Raw genomic sequence first — 14,399 nt, 5'->3', positions numbered from 1 at the left:
GATACTGCATGCAAGTAATCACAATAAGTCTGAATTATTAAACATATCAAAAATAATCTGTTGCCAGAGATAGAGAAAAAACAACGGGTGGGGGTGGAGGTAATGCAATCTAAATCTTTAATGAATGAATGGTCCCCTTATGTTTTATATTTCAGGGCCAGACCGGCGTTCCTGGTTTTCCTGGTAATGATGGTTCATTAGTGAGTAAACCACTGTTTTTGTAATTTTTATCAACAAAACAGAAAGACACACACAGCTTGCACTGACAGTAATAATCCTTTATAGGTGAGTAACCCTCTGAGGGGATTACACCAACTCTCCAAGCACTGTGGGATTGACATACTTCTTGCTCATTTTTCCACAATCTCCCAAAATGAAATTGGAATATATTGTTGATGATAATATCAGACAGTCTTTTTCAGTTGTGAATATGTCACATGGCAACTATTTAGCCACCCGGTGCATACATTTAAGATGCAGTATTGGAGTAAATGGTGCAGTGATTTGAGGCATGTGTGTGGTGTGCCCTCTAGTGGACACATTAGTGTAGATGTGTCTCTATGCCTAATGCAGCTGCCTCTTCACTACTCAAGTGTTTGTGTTTGATAAAAACTCAAGTTGTTCATCTTAACCACTATATAATTATGAAATATTACAGATGCAATACATGGCTGAAGCTATGAATGTTGTAAAGACTCAAAGTGGTCATAATTGTGACTTCTTATATTGCAATTGTACTTCGTCACAACAACTGCACTATGCTATTCAGGGCCACATTGGAGCAGGTGGCGAGCCTGGCTTGCCGGGAGTGGATGGGTGTAATGGGACAAGAGGTCAACCAGGTTTTCCTGGTGTTCCTGGTTTGGATGGTCTCCACGGGCCTCCAGTGAGTATAACTCCTGTTTGGATATTTCTGTTAGCCATTATTCAGTCAGGAGTGAGACCTTCAGATGTCCTTCTTTAGCGATAAGGCCTCACTATGAAACGGAGGAGTTCTGCAGCACACAATTTATGTCCAGTGGCAGCATTCAGTGGCAGTGCGAGACCCAGTGTGACGTTCAGATAGCACAGAGCTAAGTAAGGATGGTGGTTGGATATGTAGGTGAGAGAGAGAGAGAGAGAGGGAGAGGGAGAGTCTGTCTCCTGTCTCCTACCAGCAATTTCAAAAAAATTGCAAAAATCTAATACCGCAGATGCAATTTGCAGATATTGTAAGAATAGTCATTTAAATCAACATTTTCATAGTTCATAGTTCAAGGTTTTGCCACATTTTTGGATATTAAGTTTTAGTTGGATCAGAGTTTTGTGAAAATATACAAACACTAAAAACTGTATCTGCTCTTTTAATTTCATTTGCTGACATGAATTATATGTTTTCTGTAAACATTCTCTTCTTTTCAGGGATATCCTGGACCTAAAGGAACTAAAGGAGAACCTTTGTATGGTGCTTCCCTCCCAGGACTTCCTGTAAGTTCGCCTTGACTGGAAATGCTCAGATAATGGATAATGGACAGGGCTTCACCAAACTTCACAAAACCTTTCTGTTTGAGTAGTTACCATTCACACTGTCTCTGAATATTCTCCTCTTCACATCTCATCACGTCATTTCATTTTCCAGGGGGATCGTGGAAGACAGGGAGAACGTGGTCGACCCGTATGTTTTCTTGTTCTGACAGCGAAGCAGTATATTGTGCTAATAAATGAAGAACGGATTAAATATTACAAATTTCTGTTTATAGTTAAGTTAACTCAACTTGTGTTCAGTCTCTTTAACACTGTGTGATTTTTTTTCTAACTCAGGCAAGGCAAGGAAGCACTGGGCCTCCAGGCCCTCCAGGACCTCCAGGCCCTCTTGGATTTGAGGTGAAACACTATTTAATATAATTTATTTTTTTTAATGGTTATCCTTAAGACTGTGAATGACTGCACATGCACAGTTTGCAGCAATATATTATGTCACTAATATTCAGGATCTACATTACAGAAGAAGTTCAGTGCTTTGTGTGTAAAATGTATGTGTGTGATTCCATTTAGGGCTTGGAAGGACCTAAAGGCGCAAGAGGACAGCCAGTGAGTCACCTGCTTCATAGCCTTTGCTAGTGCACACTGTAAAAATGCATAAACACATACACATCCACACAAACACAAAGCCTTACTAAACTTTTTGTTGTTATGTAGGGCGACCCTGGAGGATCACTGGCAGGCGATTATGGTGACGATGTACGAAACTGTTTTGTCCTTTGACAGTTGATGTGTGTGATCTGTGGTATATGTGTGTGCATATGTATGGATGCATCCCACTTACAACCCCCAGTCAATGTCTTAACCGCTTTAATTCCGCATTCAAGGGTGAACAAGGCATACCTGGCCTACAAGGACCAGAAGAAGTCATAGAATTTCCTCCAGAATTTCTCCCACCCAAAGGTTACAAGGTGAAGGCAAAGATTTAGTTTTTATTCATGCATGACTGCAGATTTTTAGGTATGACAAAAATCTATATTAATCCAACTTGATTCATGTCTTTATGGTTTACAATCAAACTCTTGCTTCTCCATGCCAGAGTTCATTATTTTATTTTCTGCTTCTCAGGGAGACCAAGGCCTTCCTGGGCCATGTGGACCAAAAGGCAGAAGCGTGAGTTTAATCCCATGTTTTACAATCCAGGTATGTTTGAAATTAAAGAAATGCATTTCATTTGCATTTTCTTCCTCATCAGGGTAGTAGAGGAGACTACTACTACGCTCTAGAAACTAAAGGCGAGCAAGGAATCCTTGGTTTTCCTGGAATTCGGGTAGGTGACCTAAATAAGACTGCACCATGCTATTCGACAAACACAGTGTGTGCACATGTATTCACCATATTGTTTCCATCTTCAGGGTCCTCCAGGATTTCCTGGTAGAGATGGAACACCTGGACCTGAGGTACACCTGTGATATGATAAAAGCCTTCACTTATGTTGCCATACCTGGACTATTTGTTTTTATTAAATGCATTGATACATTTTCAGGGTTCACGTGGAGAGACAGGACTTCCAGGTCTCAATGGAAGAACTGGACCAAAGGTGAGCTTGAGCATCAAAGGGATCCGCATCACAGTTTGACCAAAATTAGACAGCTTATGTCAGGTGCAAACAGAAGTCAGTTTTTTTTTTGTACTGAAAACCTAGAGCTACTGGGAGGGAAAGACTCAATTTGATTCTGATGGCATGGATCCTTACAATTACAGGTGCACTTCAAATGTAGGGGAAAAAAATGAAGACAAACCAGCTTTCTTGTCTGCTGCCCTCTGGTGGTTGCTCTTTGGGTTTATCATGTTTGCAAGACCAGCGAGCCTTGATCACTCCTCTCATCTTTCGAAATATTACACACATCAGTGACATTTTCCATTTATGGCTATGGTTTCTGTCTGTCATTGCATCCAACAGGGTTACCCAGGAGATGCAGGTTACCCCGGTCCCGTACGCTATCATAATGGAAGTGATGTCAGAGGTGAGACCACACCAGTAACTACGCTCTTCTCACTGAGCTACATGTGGTCACCGGTAGTACTATCTTATGGTATATTTTTCATTTGAAATATGATAATGAAAAATCTTCTTGAATCAAAGTCTGATTCCATACTCCAGCCAGAACCTACTGGAGGGTTGAAAGGTGGCTGTGAAATGTGTTGTGTAGCTGTAAGTTGTAATCACCTTGAATTATGTCAGTTACAACAGATTTTAAAAAAGCATCAAACTGTATGGAAGGTATGACCTATGGATGCTTCTCAGACCACTCCTGCAGCACAATCCACTTCTCCACTAGTTATATATTCTCAGCAGTCATATTTTCACCAAAATATGGCTAAATACACTGCTTTTGGCACAATATCACTTGAAATGAAAAAGCACTGCTTTGTTTGTATATTGATGACTAAAAAATATTCCTGTAAAGTTGGTGAAAAACCACAATTACTTTCTGAGAATAATCAAGCATCTCTGACATTTTCACGGTTCTGTCTGTATGGTTCAGGTGCTAAAGGTGACAGTGGATATCCTGGAACTCCTGGACTCCCAGGTGACCCTGGGTTGATGGGTGTGCGTGGACCTCCTGGCCCACCAGGGTTAACACTCCCAGGTCAGAGTTCAGTCTTTGTCTCTGGTGTCTAACTTTGAGATTACCCCTGATATTATATCACTAAGTGTATTGCTCACTGCGCTCTGCCCTCTGCCACTCATATTGGCAATCATTACTTGGCTGTAGGATGACTAGACCTTTTGTTCTCTGTTTTACATCAGATTTCTGTGTTTTGACAGTTAGCAAATGTCAGTCTTGATCCAACGTTTCACATCTTCTCTCACACCTTCTTAGAGGGGACTGGCCTGCCTGGTTCACGAGGGCAACCTGGTCCCAAGGGTTACAAAGGAGAACCAGGGTATGGTGACTTTGAAATCAACCCGTTACCTGGACCAAAGGGAGCTAAAGGACACCGTGGACCTAAAGGTGTCAAAGGGCTGCCAGGTCGTCCAGGTATAGTTGGTCCTCCTTCATATTAAACTCAGAATAGTTTCCTATATGTGTTAGTTAATCTAACAAATGTAATTTCATTATTTTAATAATTGTAAGCTTGTATGTGTTTTTCCACGTGTTTATTTGAATGTAGACTTACCCTCTGGCTTGTGTGTGTGTGTGCGTGTGCGTGCGTGTGTGTGCGCGTGTGTGTTTGTGTGGTAATCTTGATGCAATCGAATCAGGATGTGGAGGTGAGTGACCTCAGATGAAAGAAGTCCACTAATTTTAATACTCACCATTGCGTTAAAACTACTTGCACAAATTTTTTACTTACGTTGGTCGATGCTTGTGGCTGGTTGGTCTACAGATTACTACTGTGACCCTGGTTCCCCAGGGGAGCCTGGTGATGTAGGACCCAAGGGATCTCCTGGAAACAAAGGGCTGAAAGGAATTAAAGGTGATCTTAAACTGTTTGGAGGCATTAGTTGATTCAAAGCAGAGAGTGTGTTCTTCTCTGTGTCTACTGACCCATGAAAAACATCCTGTTTATATATAGCACCTTAAATAAACAGGATGAATTATACTATAGCTTATGTGGGATTTTCTATAGTATAATTCTATTAGATTGTTTGGGTAGTTTAGTATATACAGTTGTGCAGTATGAATGTGTTGCATCACAGTCATACATTTTTGCCATCTGTGTGTCTCCTACAGGTTGTGAAGGGGAATGTGAATGTCGGGCAGGTGGGGGAAAGGCAGGTCCCCCTGGTCCACCTGGTTATACAGGAGCTCCAGGGTTACCTGGACCTCAAGGACTTAAGGGAGACCCAGGCCTGACCGGAGATGAGGGCTCAAGAGGACCAGATGTAAGGACAGCAGGACCCAAACTATATTATTAATTGCAATTTTCTTAAACGTGTTTAAAAGTCTGTTCTTTATGGCCACAGAAACACAGTGTGTGTTTTCTTGCAGGGCTTTCAAGGAATTCCTGGTTTAAAAGGACAAAAGGGTCAAAAAGGTGACTCTTTTGTGGTCGGTGTTAAAGGTGAGCACCAAAACCTATAATATTTGTCACAGTTTTGTTATACAAGCAACGTTTTGTCTTATAGGTATTTTAGATACTTGGCTCTACAGAGGATGAGTCAATTCTAGACATAATTAATGTTTTATGTTCTTCTCAGTACAACAGTAGCTTGAAAATAGTTGAAGTAAGATGATTTATCTGTTGGTAACTTTGAGCTTTTTGTCAAATGAGAATTTAAAGATCTCTGTTTTATACATTCCCATACCAAATAAACCATTAAACATTTATGGTATTTATTTTTGTTGTTGAAAGGTGCCAAGGGTAACCAAGGAGTCCCTGGACACCCTGGTCCTCCTGGACCAGCAAGTAGGCCAGGACGAGATGGCCCCCCTGGCCCTGCAGGAGACCCTGGACCACCGGTGAGTGTGTACATTTAAGCTCTGTAAATGTAATTTATGGAACAGATGTAATTAATCTTTTTAATTGTACCTGATTAATTATACTGTACATGTACAAATGTTCCACTTTGCTACACCTTGTTTTGGTCCTGGAGTTATGATATCATATCATTTTTGCAGGGTACTGGATATGTGGGATTGCCTGGTCCCAAAGGGCACCCTGGTGTAGCTGGACCCAAAGGGTTTCCAGGGCTTCCAGGCCCCCCAGGTCCTGGTTTTCCAGGCTCAAAGGGGCTACCTGGACTGAAAGGAAACCAGGGACGACCTGGCACCCTGGGAACTCCTGGACGACCTGGCCCTCCAGGTCAGATTCTGGATTAAATTCAGGGATTCTCAGTTGGTGTTATTGCCCCTCTTCCCACATTAGGCAAGGTACCATAGGCTCAAGAAATATTCTGTATTTGTGTCACCACCAGGTGAAAGTGGGACATGTTGTTTTGACGACGAGATTGGATCACCTGGTCCTAAGGGTGAGCGAGGTTCACCAGGTAAGTCTTGAAAAATCATCACTGCATTAATGATTATTGATCTGACTTTTCTAAAGAAAAGTTACATCTCACCACTGTCAAGTTACATAAAATGGGCCATGCAGTTACTACTACGAGTGATGAAAGCTATTAGAAGAACTGGTCATACAAATGAGGCCATGTGTCATGAAATAAACATGGCTTATGACCCTTGAAACATTGTCAGCCATTGTTGCAAGTCAACCTTAATATTTCTTTGGCCCATTGTAGGGTTTCCAGGTGCACCAGGAAGAGACGGTCCCCCGGGACCTCGGGGACATTCAGGCCTTAAAGGCATGAAAGGAGATGATGGTGTAACTGGAGGGATAGGACTGGCAGGTAATGACTCCCTAAAATATTTTAAGATGAAAATGACACACAAAGATCTTTTTCATTTCAAGTTTGTGGATCATCAAGCATCCACACTGTAGGAAAGTTTTAGTTAATGAATTAATTCTACAATTAGTAGGGTTTATATGCTTATAGGTCTCTCTTATTTGTAAAAGGACCTCCGGGTGTAAATGGATATCCAGGTGACCCTGGTCCCCCCGGAATTAGTCTTGATGGCCCTCAAGGCCCTCCTGGGTCACCAGGACACACAGGCAGGAAGGGTGCACCAGGGGATGTCCTTTCTGCCAGGCCGGGTGCTCCGGGCCCCACTGGCCGCCCTGGAGCTGTGGGTCCAAACGGACCTCGTGGCACTCCTGGAAACCCAGGGTCTACAGGTAAGTTTCAGTTATATTTAGGTGAACTCAGACAAACCAATCAACAACTTAGGCTTTAGATAATGTTGCCTGTCTCACAGAAAGCAGTTACAGTGTACTTCCCATTCTTTACATTGGGGTTGGATGACCACCGATGCCTCTGAATCACAGGTGCACAAGGCCGACCAGGACGTCCAGGATATAAAGGGGAGCCGGGAGACAATGGTGACCCTGGGGACACTGGTGCCCCAGGCCAACCCTGCACTACATGTGACCTGCGGGCACCTGAAGGTCCTCCAGGACCTCCAGGAAACTCTGGATTGAGGGGAGTACCAGGTGAGAACATGGCAGCAGCAAGTAAAATTATGGATGTCTCCTCTCTGAATGTCCTAAAAATGTTGTCACGATTAATTCCAGATTACGGTCATGAACATTTTGCTGTGAGGCCACCAACTAATCGTCCATGAATATACATTATTTCTCTCACTGAATCTTATAATTTTGCACAGGCTATATTGGTCAGAAGGGTTCTAAGGGAGATTTGGGTCCACCTGGTCGTGGACAGAGGGGTCCACAAGGTTTCCCTGGCCCTCCCGGTTTGCCCGGCCCAGCTGGACCGAGAGGCACCCCTGGTTCTTCAGGAGATCCTGGAATAGACGGCTGGCCAGGACAGAAAGGTGAACAACTGGCTTGTCTCAGAAAGAAACTTGTGAAGAAAACTTCTTTTTTCACCTGATCACCACATTTCTCACCACCACCAGTGGTGTCAATGACCAGTTGCCAAAGAAAATCTACACAGAAATCTGGCCTAAATGTTATGTTACATGTACATTTATAGCTTTATATCTCTAGACTGGTCTGTCCTAATTTAAATGAAACTTCCATTTAAATTTATCTAGGTGAAAAAGGGTACCCTGGCAGGCCTGGGGCCAGGGGTGTACCAGGTCGCCCTGGACCTTCGGGACCCAGAGGTAAACAGGGAGAGAGAGGCTATAATGGTCGCCCAGGTGAACCAGGATACCCAGGAGTTCCTGGTATTAAAGGTAAGTCTCTGTACGTATACCATGTGTCTGAAAATGTCAGAGATATCTCAGTCCCTGTACCTGTAATCACCACTCAGATTCAAAGGTGTTGCAAGCATAGTAAAACCCATACAACACATTTTATGTGGGCATGTTGCATATTGTAAGGATTATTTTGTTGTAATGCACAGAACATTATATTCAGAAAATATTAATGCACACTTAAATCAATAATTCAAAACAGCTTACCTAGAAATATGGCATAAATAGGATAGTCACAGCACTTGGCCTTGACAGAATTGTCCACAGTAGTTCTAATACAGACAGGCTACACAGCTACGACACAAGATAAGGATGAATGAGGAAGGCAGAAAGATAAGATAAGATGGTTGCTCTTCGGTTAAGGTTGTTGAATTGCGCTTTCAGTGTACTTGATGAATCAGAGCATGTCATCTGAAGTCTGTGCTCCATCCAGGTTTACGTGGTCCACCAGGATATCCAGGACCATCAAGGCTTGCAAATGTAACAAAAGGCCCAGCAGGACTTCCAGGAAGGAGGGGGCCACTAGGACAACTAGGACTTCCAGGCAATGCAGCTGTCACTTATATATCTTTTTAAAACAAGAAGTTGTTTTTTTAATTCCCAGCCACTTCACTACACAGGCATATTATTGATTGTGATCAACAGTATAGGATTACATCATTTTTATTTTGTTTTGACACTTACAGGCTCAAAGGGCGAAAGGGGACTGCCAGGTGATTCAGGGCCTGATGGGCGGCATGGTCCTCCAGGGTTTAAAGGCAGCACTGGTCCTCCAGGCAGGGGGGGTGCACCAGGACCTCCTGGGTACCCTGGAATCAAAGGTTTCCCTGGTTCAAGGGGATATATTGGACATGTTGGAGATCCGGTACACAATAGACCTAATTTATTGTCTTCATAATTTGAGGATAGATGATGACATAAGGAAAATATTGCTAGCCTTAAACTTAAGACATGCCACAGTCCTCACAGCACAGTGTGTCTGCGTTACAGACTGTTGGATATTCAGAAATGATGTGCTGCACATACACTGCGTTGTGAGGACTGTGGCATGTCTTAAGTTTAAGGCTAGTAATGGTTTGCTCATGTCATCATCTATTCTTGAAAACATGTATTTGTGGCTTTACTGTAAAGAATTTATTATATACCAGTCTCAGAAGTGATGTTAAAAACTTTGAATGTGTTGATGTCTGTTAAAGGGAGATCCAGGGTCTACAGGTTATCCGGGCATCCCAGGTTTACCAGGAATTCCGGGAGCCAAGGGTGAGTCAGAAGAGAGAGAGGTTTTGTGTTGTAGCTGAATCTTGAATGTTTATACAACAGGATGTGAATCCACAGTGAACTGAATCATTTATGATTTTATCTGGTTTATCAAAACAATGAGACATATTCTTATAATACATGCATCTAACTTTAAGTATTTAAAACAATTAATCCCAGTCTCTCAGGATTTCATACCTGTGTCATTCAACTGGACTGAACCTGATGAAACCTTTCCAAATTTGTTCCAGGTGAGCCAGGACCATCTTATGGACAACCTGGTCAACCTGGACCCAAAGGACAACCAGGGGAGGATGGACCCAGTGGTGAGTCAGGAAACTGCCACACTGAACAGACTAGATCTGATCAAATGTGTATACAGTAAGTAGATTCATAAATGGAAATAAATGTATGTCCATATAATAAATCCCTCAAGCACCCAGAGGAAGTCCAGGACATCCAGGTGACCCAGGCCGTCTGGGAAGACCAGGACAGCCTGGACAACCAGGCGTTCGCGGTGAACCAGGAATACCAGGAGGACCAGGTGATTTCTAGTGAAGATTTGAATGAGAGAACTAATATACAGTGCAGCAATCGATTTAAAAGTGGAAGAATGAAGGAAGACTGCTGATGTTAACCTGTGAACTGTCATGACATTGCAGTAGTAACCAGGAGAATTTGCTCTCTCATAGCAAAAAACTCTCTTACTTTAATATGAATGTACATAAAGTATAAATACATCAGCTGCAGTTTTCTGCTATCTTCAAATTTAGGTTGAATTGAGATGTTTAAGTATAGATGTTGATTTGAGCTTTTTTACATGCGCGTGTGTCGCTATAGGCTACCCCGGTCCTCGTGGCCCACAAGGTCGTCCAGGTGTTCCAGGTATTCCAGGGGATCATGGAGGTTTGGGACCACCAGGCCCACCTGGCCCACATGGGCCTCCAGGTACTCATGTAATGTCAGGTGTTTCTGCCATCATTGTATAGGCAAAAATAAAAATCTAGGTGGTGCACGTAACTTCTGAGTGCTGAAGCCACCCAAAAAAGACTATTCTAATGATATATTGTAAATTTATGTTAGGCCCCCAGGGACTACCAGGTCTGGATGGACTAGATGGGCTTAGAGGTCCACAAGGAATGAAAGGAGCAAGCGGTAAGAGAGATTCAAAAATGTTTTTTATCTTTCATAGTGTTTCTGATGGTATACATCTTTTGTTCATAATAGAACATACTCTCTGTCTATTTTACACTGACAAATTGCTTTAAACAGACATGTTGAAGTTTAGTTTCAGCTCAACTGTGTTTAAATCATACAAAAACATGCAAAAGCTAAAATGAATGAATTTTATCATTTCTCAATACACATTGGAGCATAATATGTTATGATATTTTACTCACTTAAGTGTTTTCATTTGTCATCTCAAGGCATAGATATCCCTGGCCCTCCAGGACCAATTGGTTTTCCTGGAGTGAAAGGCCACAGGGGCTCCCCAGGACCTCCAGGAGCCATCCTTCCTGGCCCTAAAGGTCAGAGGGGCCCACCTGGCGACACAGGTATCAAATCTGTTATTATCAATTGTGAATGTGCTGCATCTGTGTGTAATGGTGGAGGAGAAATGAACAGTTGGAGACAAACATTTTGAGTTTTATTTTAGATTTTCAACCCAGTTTTAAATATAATTTAGCTCATTTTGAGTTATTGTCTCCTCACAGCACCCCCAGTCTAAGCCAAGTAAAAGGAATACAGTGATTATGTCTTACCATTCAGTAGTCTGCAATGGTCACTCAGACTGGAAAGTGTTTTTGTTATCATTTTATTTCACTTTTCTCATTCGTTTATCATTTTATTTGCTGTTTCTCGCTGTCCCTTTGTCGAGTGTGGTTACTGTTCCACTCCTATGTGTAGCATGTGTTCTGTGATGAGATATTAAGCTGTTCTGGATTTCTTCCCTCAGGTCTTCCTGGTTTCCCAGGCGAACCTGGTTACCCTGGCAAAGAATGCCGTATACCTTTGCCAGGACCTGACGGCGATATAGGATATGGAGGACCCCCAGGACCCCCAGGTGTGTGTGTGTGTGTGCGCGCACGTGCTTGCCTGTTTCGATTTTGGTGTGGCTACATTTAAGAACAAACATTTTTGTGCAAATGACCACGTTTGTGGATATCTTTGCCTTTTATCTTTCGGTCCACAACTGAATTTTGTGATTTTAGGTCCTCCTGGGGATCCAGGTGCTCCAGGCGGCAGCATTTTATCCAAAGGAGACCCAGGCCCAGTTGGCCTCCCTGGGTTACCAGGTCGTATGGGAAATAAGGGCCTCCCAGGACCTCCTGGATCTCAGAGCTACCCTGGCATTACAGGACCAAAAGGTACATTACAGTGCAAGATCACTTTCATCAGTATTAACATCCACTTGAATGTGCTCTAAATGTTGCTGAACTTTGATAGGTGAGAGAGGTCCTGCTGGTCCCAGGGGATATCCAGGACCCAAAGGTCAGAGAGGCGCCCCTGGTCCTTTTGGTCGCAAGGGTGTAACTGGCCCACGTGGAGACATAGGTGAATGGCACTGTTGCTAAGAGATATGCCTATAGTTTTATTTACATTTTGCCTTTACTGTTCACAGTACACAGTGACATGTGTGTGTGTGTGTGTGTGAATTTTAACAAATTCTGTCAAGGGTATTATATTTAATATTTAATACTGTGCTATATGTTACTACAATAAATCTGGCAATAAATGTACTGTATTTTTTCCAGGTGCCAAAGGTTCTCGTGGTGATTCCATCCATGGACTCCCAGGGGTGTATATCATTGGACTCCCAGGACCACCTGGTTTCCCTGGACCTGTTGGAATCCCTGGCGATGTGGGTCCTCCTGGGACTCCAGGACGTAAAGGCAAGAGAGTCTAATGTATTCTCTGTGTATATACACGCATAGATATACATATGCAGACACAGAGTTTAATATATTCCCTTTGTATGTATATGTGCATGTGTTTTTTTGTTTTTTTATCATTCACTATTGTCTCTGCGTGTCTATGTGTATATATTTTCCCCTGTTTGTATCCGTGTGTTGCAGGACAGAAGGGTCCTGTAGGGCCTGTGGGCCCTCCTGGATCCCCAGGTCCTGTTGGTCGTAATGGTCCTGTTGGAGACCCAGGAGATGTTGGTCAACAAGGATTTACCGGAGCTCAAGGTGAGTAATTGAAGCAGTCATGTAATAATCCCAGTCTTTATACTGTTTAATTCAGGATTAGGAAGGTAGGACGGGCAAAATGAAATCTATCTGTTGTATACAAGAAACCCCACCGGACTGATAACTGCCAGAGGTGTTACAGTCTACTCAAATGAGACACTGAGTTTATGTAGAACGGTCTAGATAACTGACAGTCACCATTAAATATGTCACTTCACGTCTCCTTCGTCTCTTCCTCACTCTTGTCCCTGCTCCATGTCACCCACTTGCCACTTGTTCAACCCCTCCGTCCTCCAGGTATCCCAGGTCCACCTGGAGACCCAGGTGAGCAAGGCCATAGGGGGGTGTTGAGGTCAGGCTACCTTCTGGTTGTCCACAGCCAGTCAGTTGAGGTGCCACGATGCCCTGATGGCAGCAGTCAGCTTTGGGTGGGCTACAGTCTTGTCTACTTGGAGGGACAAGAGAAGGCTCACACTCAAGATCTGGGTAAGGGTCAGCATAAAGTGACACATCTGTGGATGTCTTGAAAGCAGTTTATCCATCAGTGCATGAGTTTATAGGGTTAACAAAAAACCCTCCCTCCTTTTCCTGTTTCTCTTTTACCTCCTCTCCCTGCAGGCCAGGCTGGCTCCTGCCTCCCTGTTTTCTCCACCATGCCTTTCTCCTACTGCAACAAAGCTGCCTGTCACTACTCTAGTCGCAATGACAAATCCTATTGGCTCTCCACCACCGCTCCCATTCCCATGATGCCACTCTTTGGCCAGGAGATTCATTCCCACATCAGTCGCTGTGTGGTGTGCGAGACAGTTTCGCCTGCAGTGGCATTTCACAGCCAGGACCACACGGTCCCTGCATGCCCGCCCGGCTGGAGGAGTCTGTGGACGGGATACTCTTTCCTCCTGGTGAGAGTGATAAAAAGTTTGATTGTGTGTATCAAAGGAAAAAGCCACCAACTTACCGAACTTCTGCCTTTTTCCCTTCAGCACACAGGGGCAGGTGATGAAGGTGGTGGCCAGTCTCTGACTTCTTCTGGAAGCTGTCTTAAGGACTTCCGGACTCACCCCTTCATAGAGTGCCAGGGTGCGCGTGGTTCCTGTCACTACTTTGCCAACCTCTACAGTTTTTGGCTGACTACTATTAGTCAGACAGAGCAGTTTGTCATCCCAAGACCTGGCACCATCAAGGCAGCCGACCGCCAGCGCAGCCGGGCCAGTCAGTGTCATGTTTGCCTCAGACAAAAATAAAGGACACATTTAGCTGTAACCTTTAACCCTTTCAAGCCAGTCATTTTCTAATTACTACTCAGGGTTATAACAGATATTTTGTATTTCATGGCAGAAAAGTGTCGCTTTGCAAGCTTTACACTGTTACCTTTATCTGAGTAACTTTTTTTTTACACTCTTGCTGTCACTGTTTTGACTCTTTTGTCTGTCATTATTTTAAATGAGGTGCTATTTCTAATGGTGAAAATGTTTGATAATTGATCATCTTGCTGCTGTACCTTGAGATTTTGTAATAATCCACTTTTTAAGAGTAGTGTTGAAATCCTGACTAAATCATCCTGAAGGAGGAATATTAAGCTGCAGTCCTCAATTAAAATGTTCAAAAACACCACAAGTCGTCCAGAGTTCAGTAACTACTGCATTTGGAAAAAACAACAGCCCACATGCAAAAATCCCAAGACGGGAGAAAATGAATAATT

The 14,399-nt window shown here is 43.2% G+C and overlaps 1 protein-coding gene across 1 annotated transcript; it reads left to right on the top strand.

Moving 5' to 3' along the window:
• The first annotated feature begins 758 nt into the window (after window positions 1-758).
• Window positions 759-13,941, top strand: LOC143329253 (uncharacterized). Its single transcript, XM_076745063.1, has 30 exons — window positions 759-860; window positions 1,402-1,467; window positions 1,619-1,646; window positions 1,811-1,863; window positions 2,349-2,432; window positions 2,717-2,791; window positions 2,877-2,921; window positions 3,425-3,488; window positions 4,011-4,115; window positions 4,350-4,418; window positions 5,845-5,933; window positions 6,093-6,276; window positions 6,985-7,203; window positions 7,354-7,518; window positions 7,692-7,891; window positions 8,082-8,225; window positions 8,933-9,111; window positions 9,443-9,506; window positions 9,755-9,829; window positions 9,940-10,057; window positions 10,344-10,451; window positions 10,931-11,059; window positions 11,461-11,568; window positions 11,717-11,872; window positions 11,952-12,059; window positions 12,260-12,391; window positions 12,581-12,697; window positions 12,995-13,183; window positions 13,316-13,599; window positions 13,681-13,941. Exons 1-30 carry the CDS (start codon window positions 759-761, stop codon window positions 13,939-13,941), a joined length of 3,720 nt encoding a protein of 1,239 aa, XP_076601178.1.
• Window positions 13,942-14,399: the final 458 nt, after the last annotated feature.

The sequence above is a fragment of the Chaetodon auriga genome, chromosome 12 (assembly GCF_051107435.1).
Source record: "Chaetodon auriga isolate fChaAug3 chromosome 12, fChaAug3.hap1, whole genome shotgun sequence".
NCBI classification, from domain to species: Eukaryota; Metazoa; Chordata; class Actinopteri; order Chaetodontiformes; family Chaetodontidae; genus Chaetodon; species Chaetodon auriga.
Note: the sequence above shows the minus strand (reverse complement) of the source record. Positions and strands in the feature narration are given on the sequence as shown.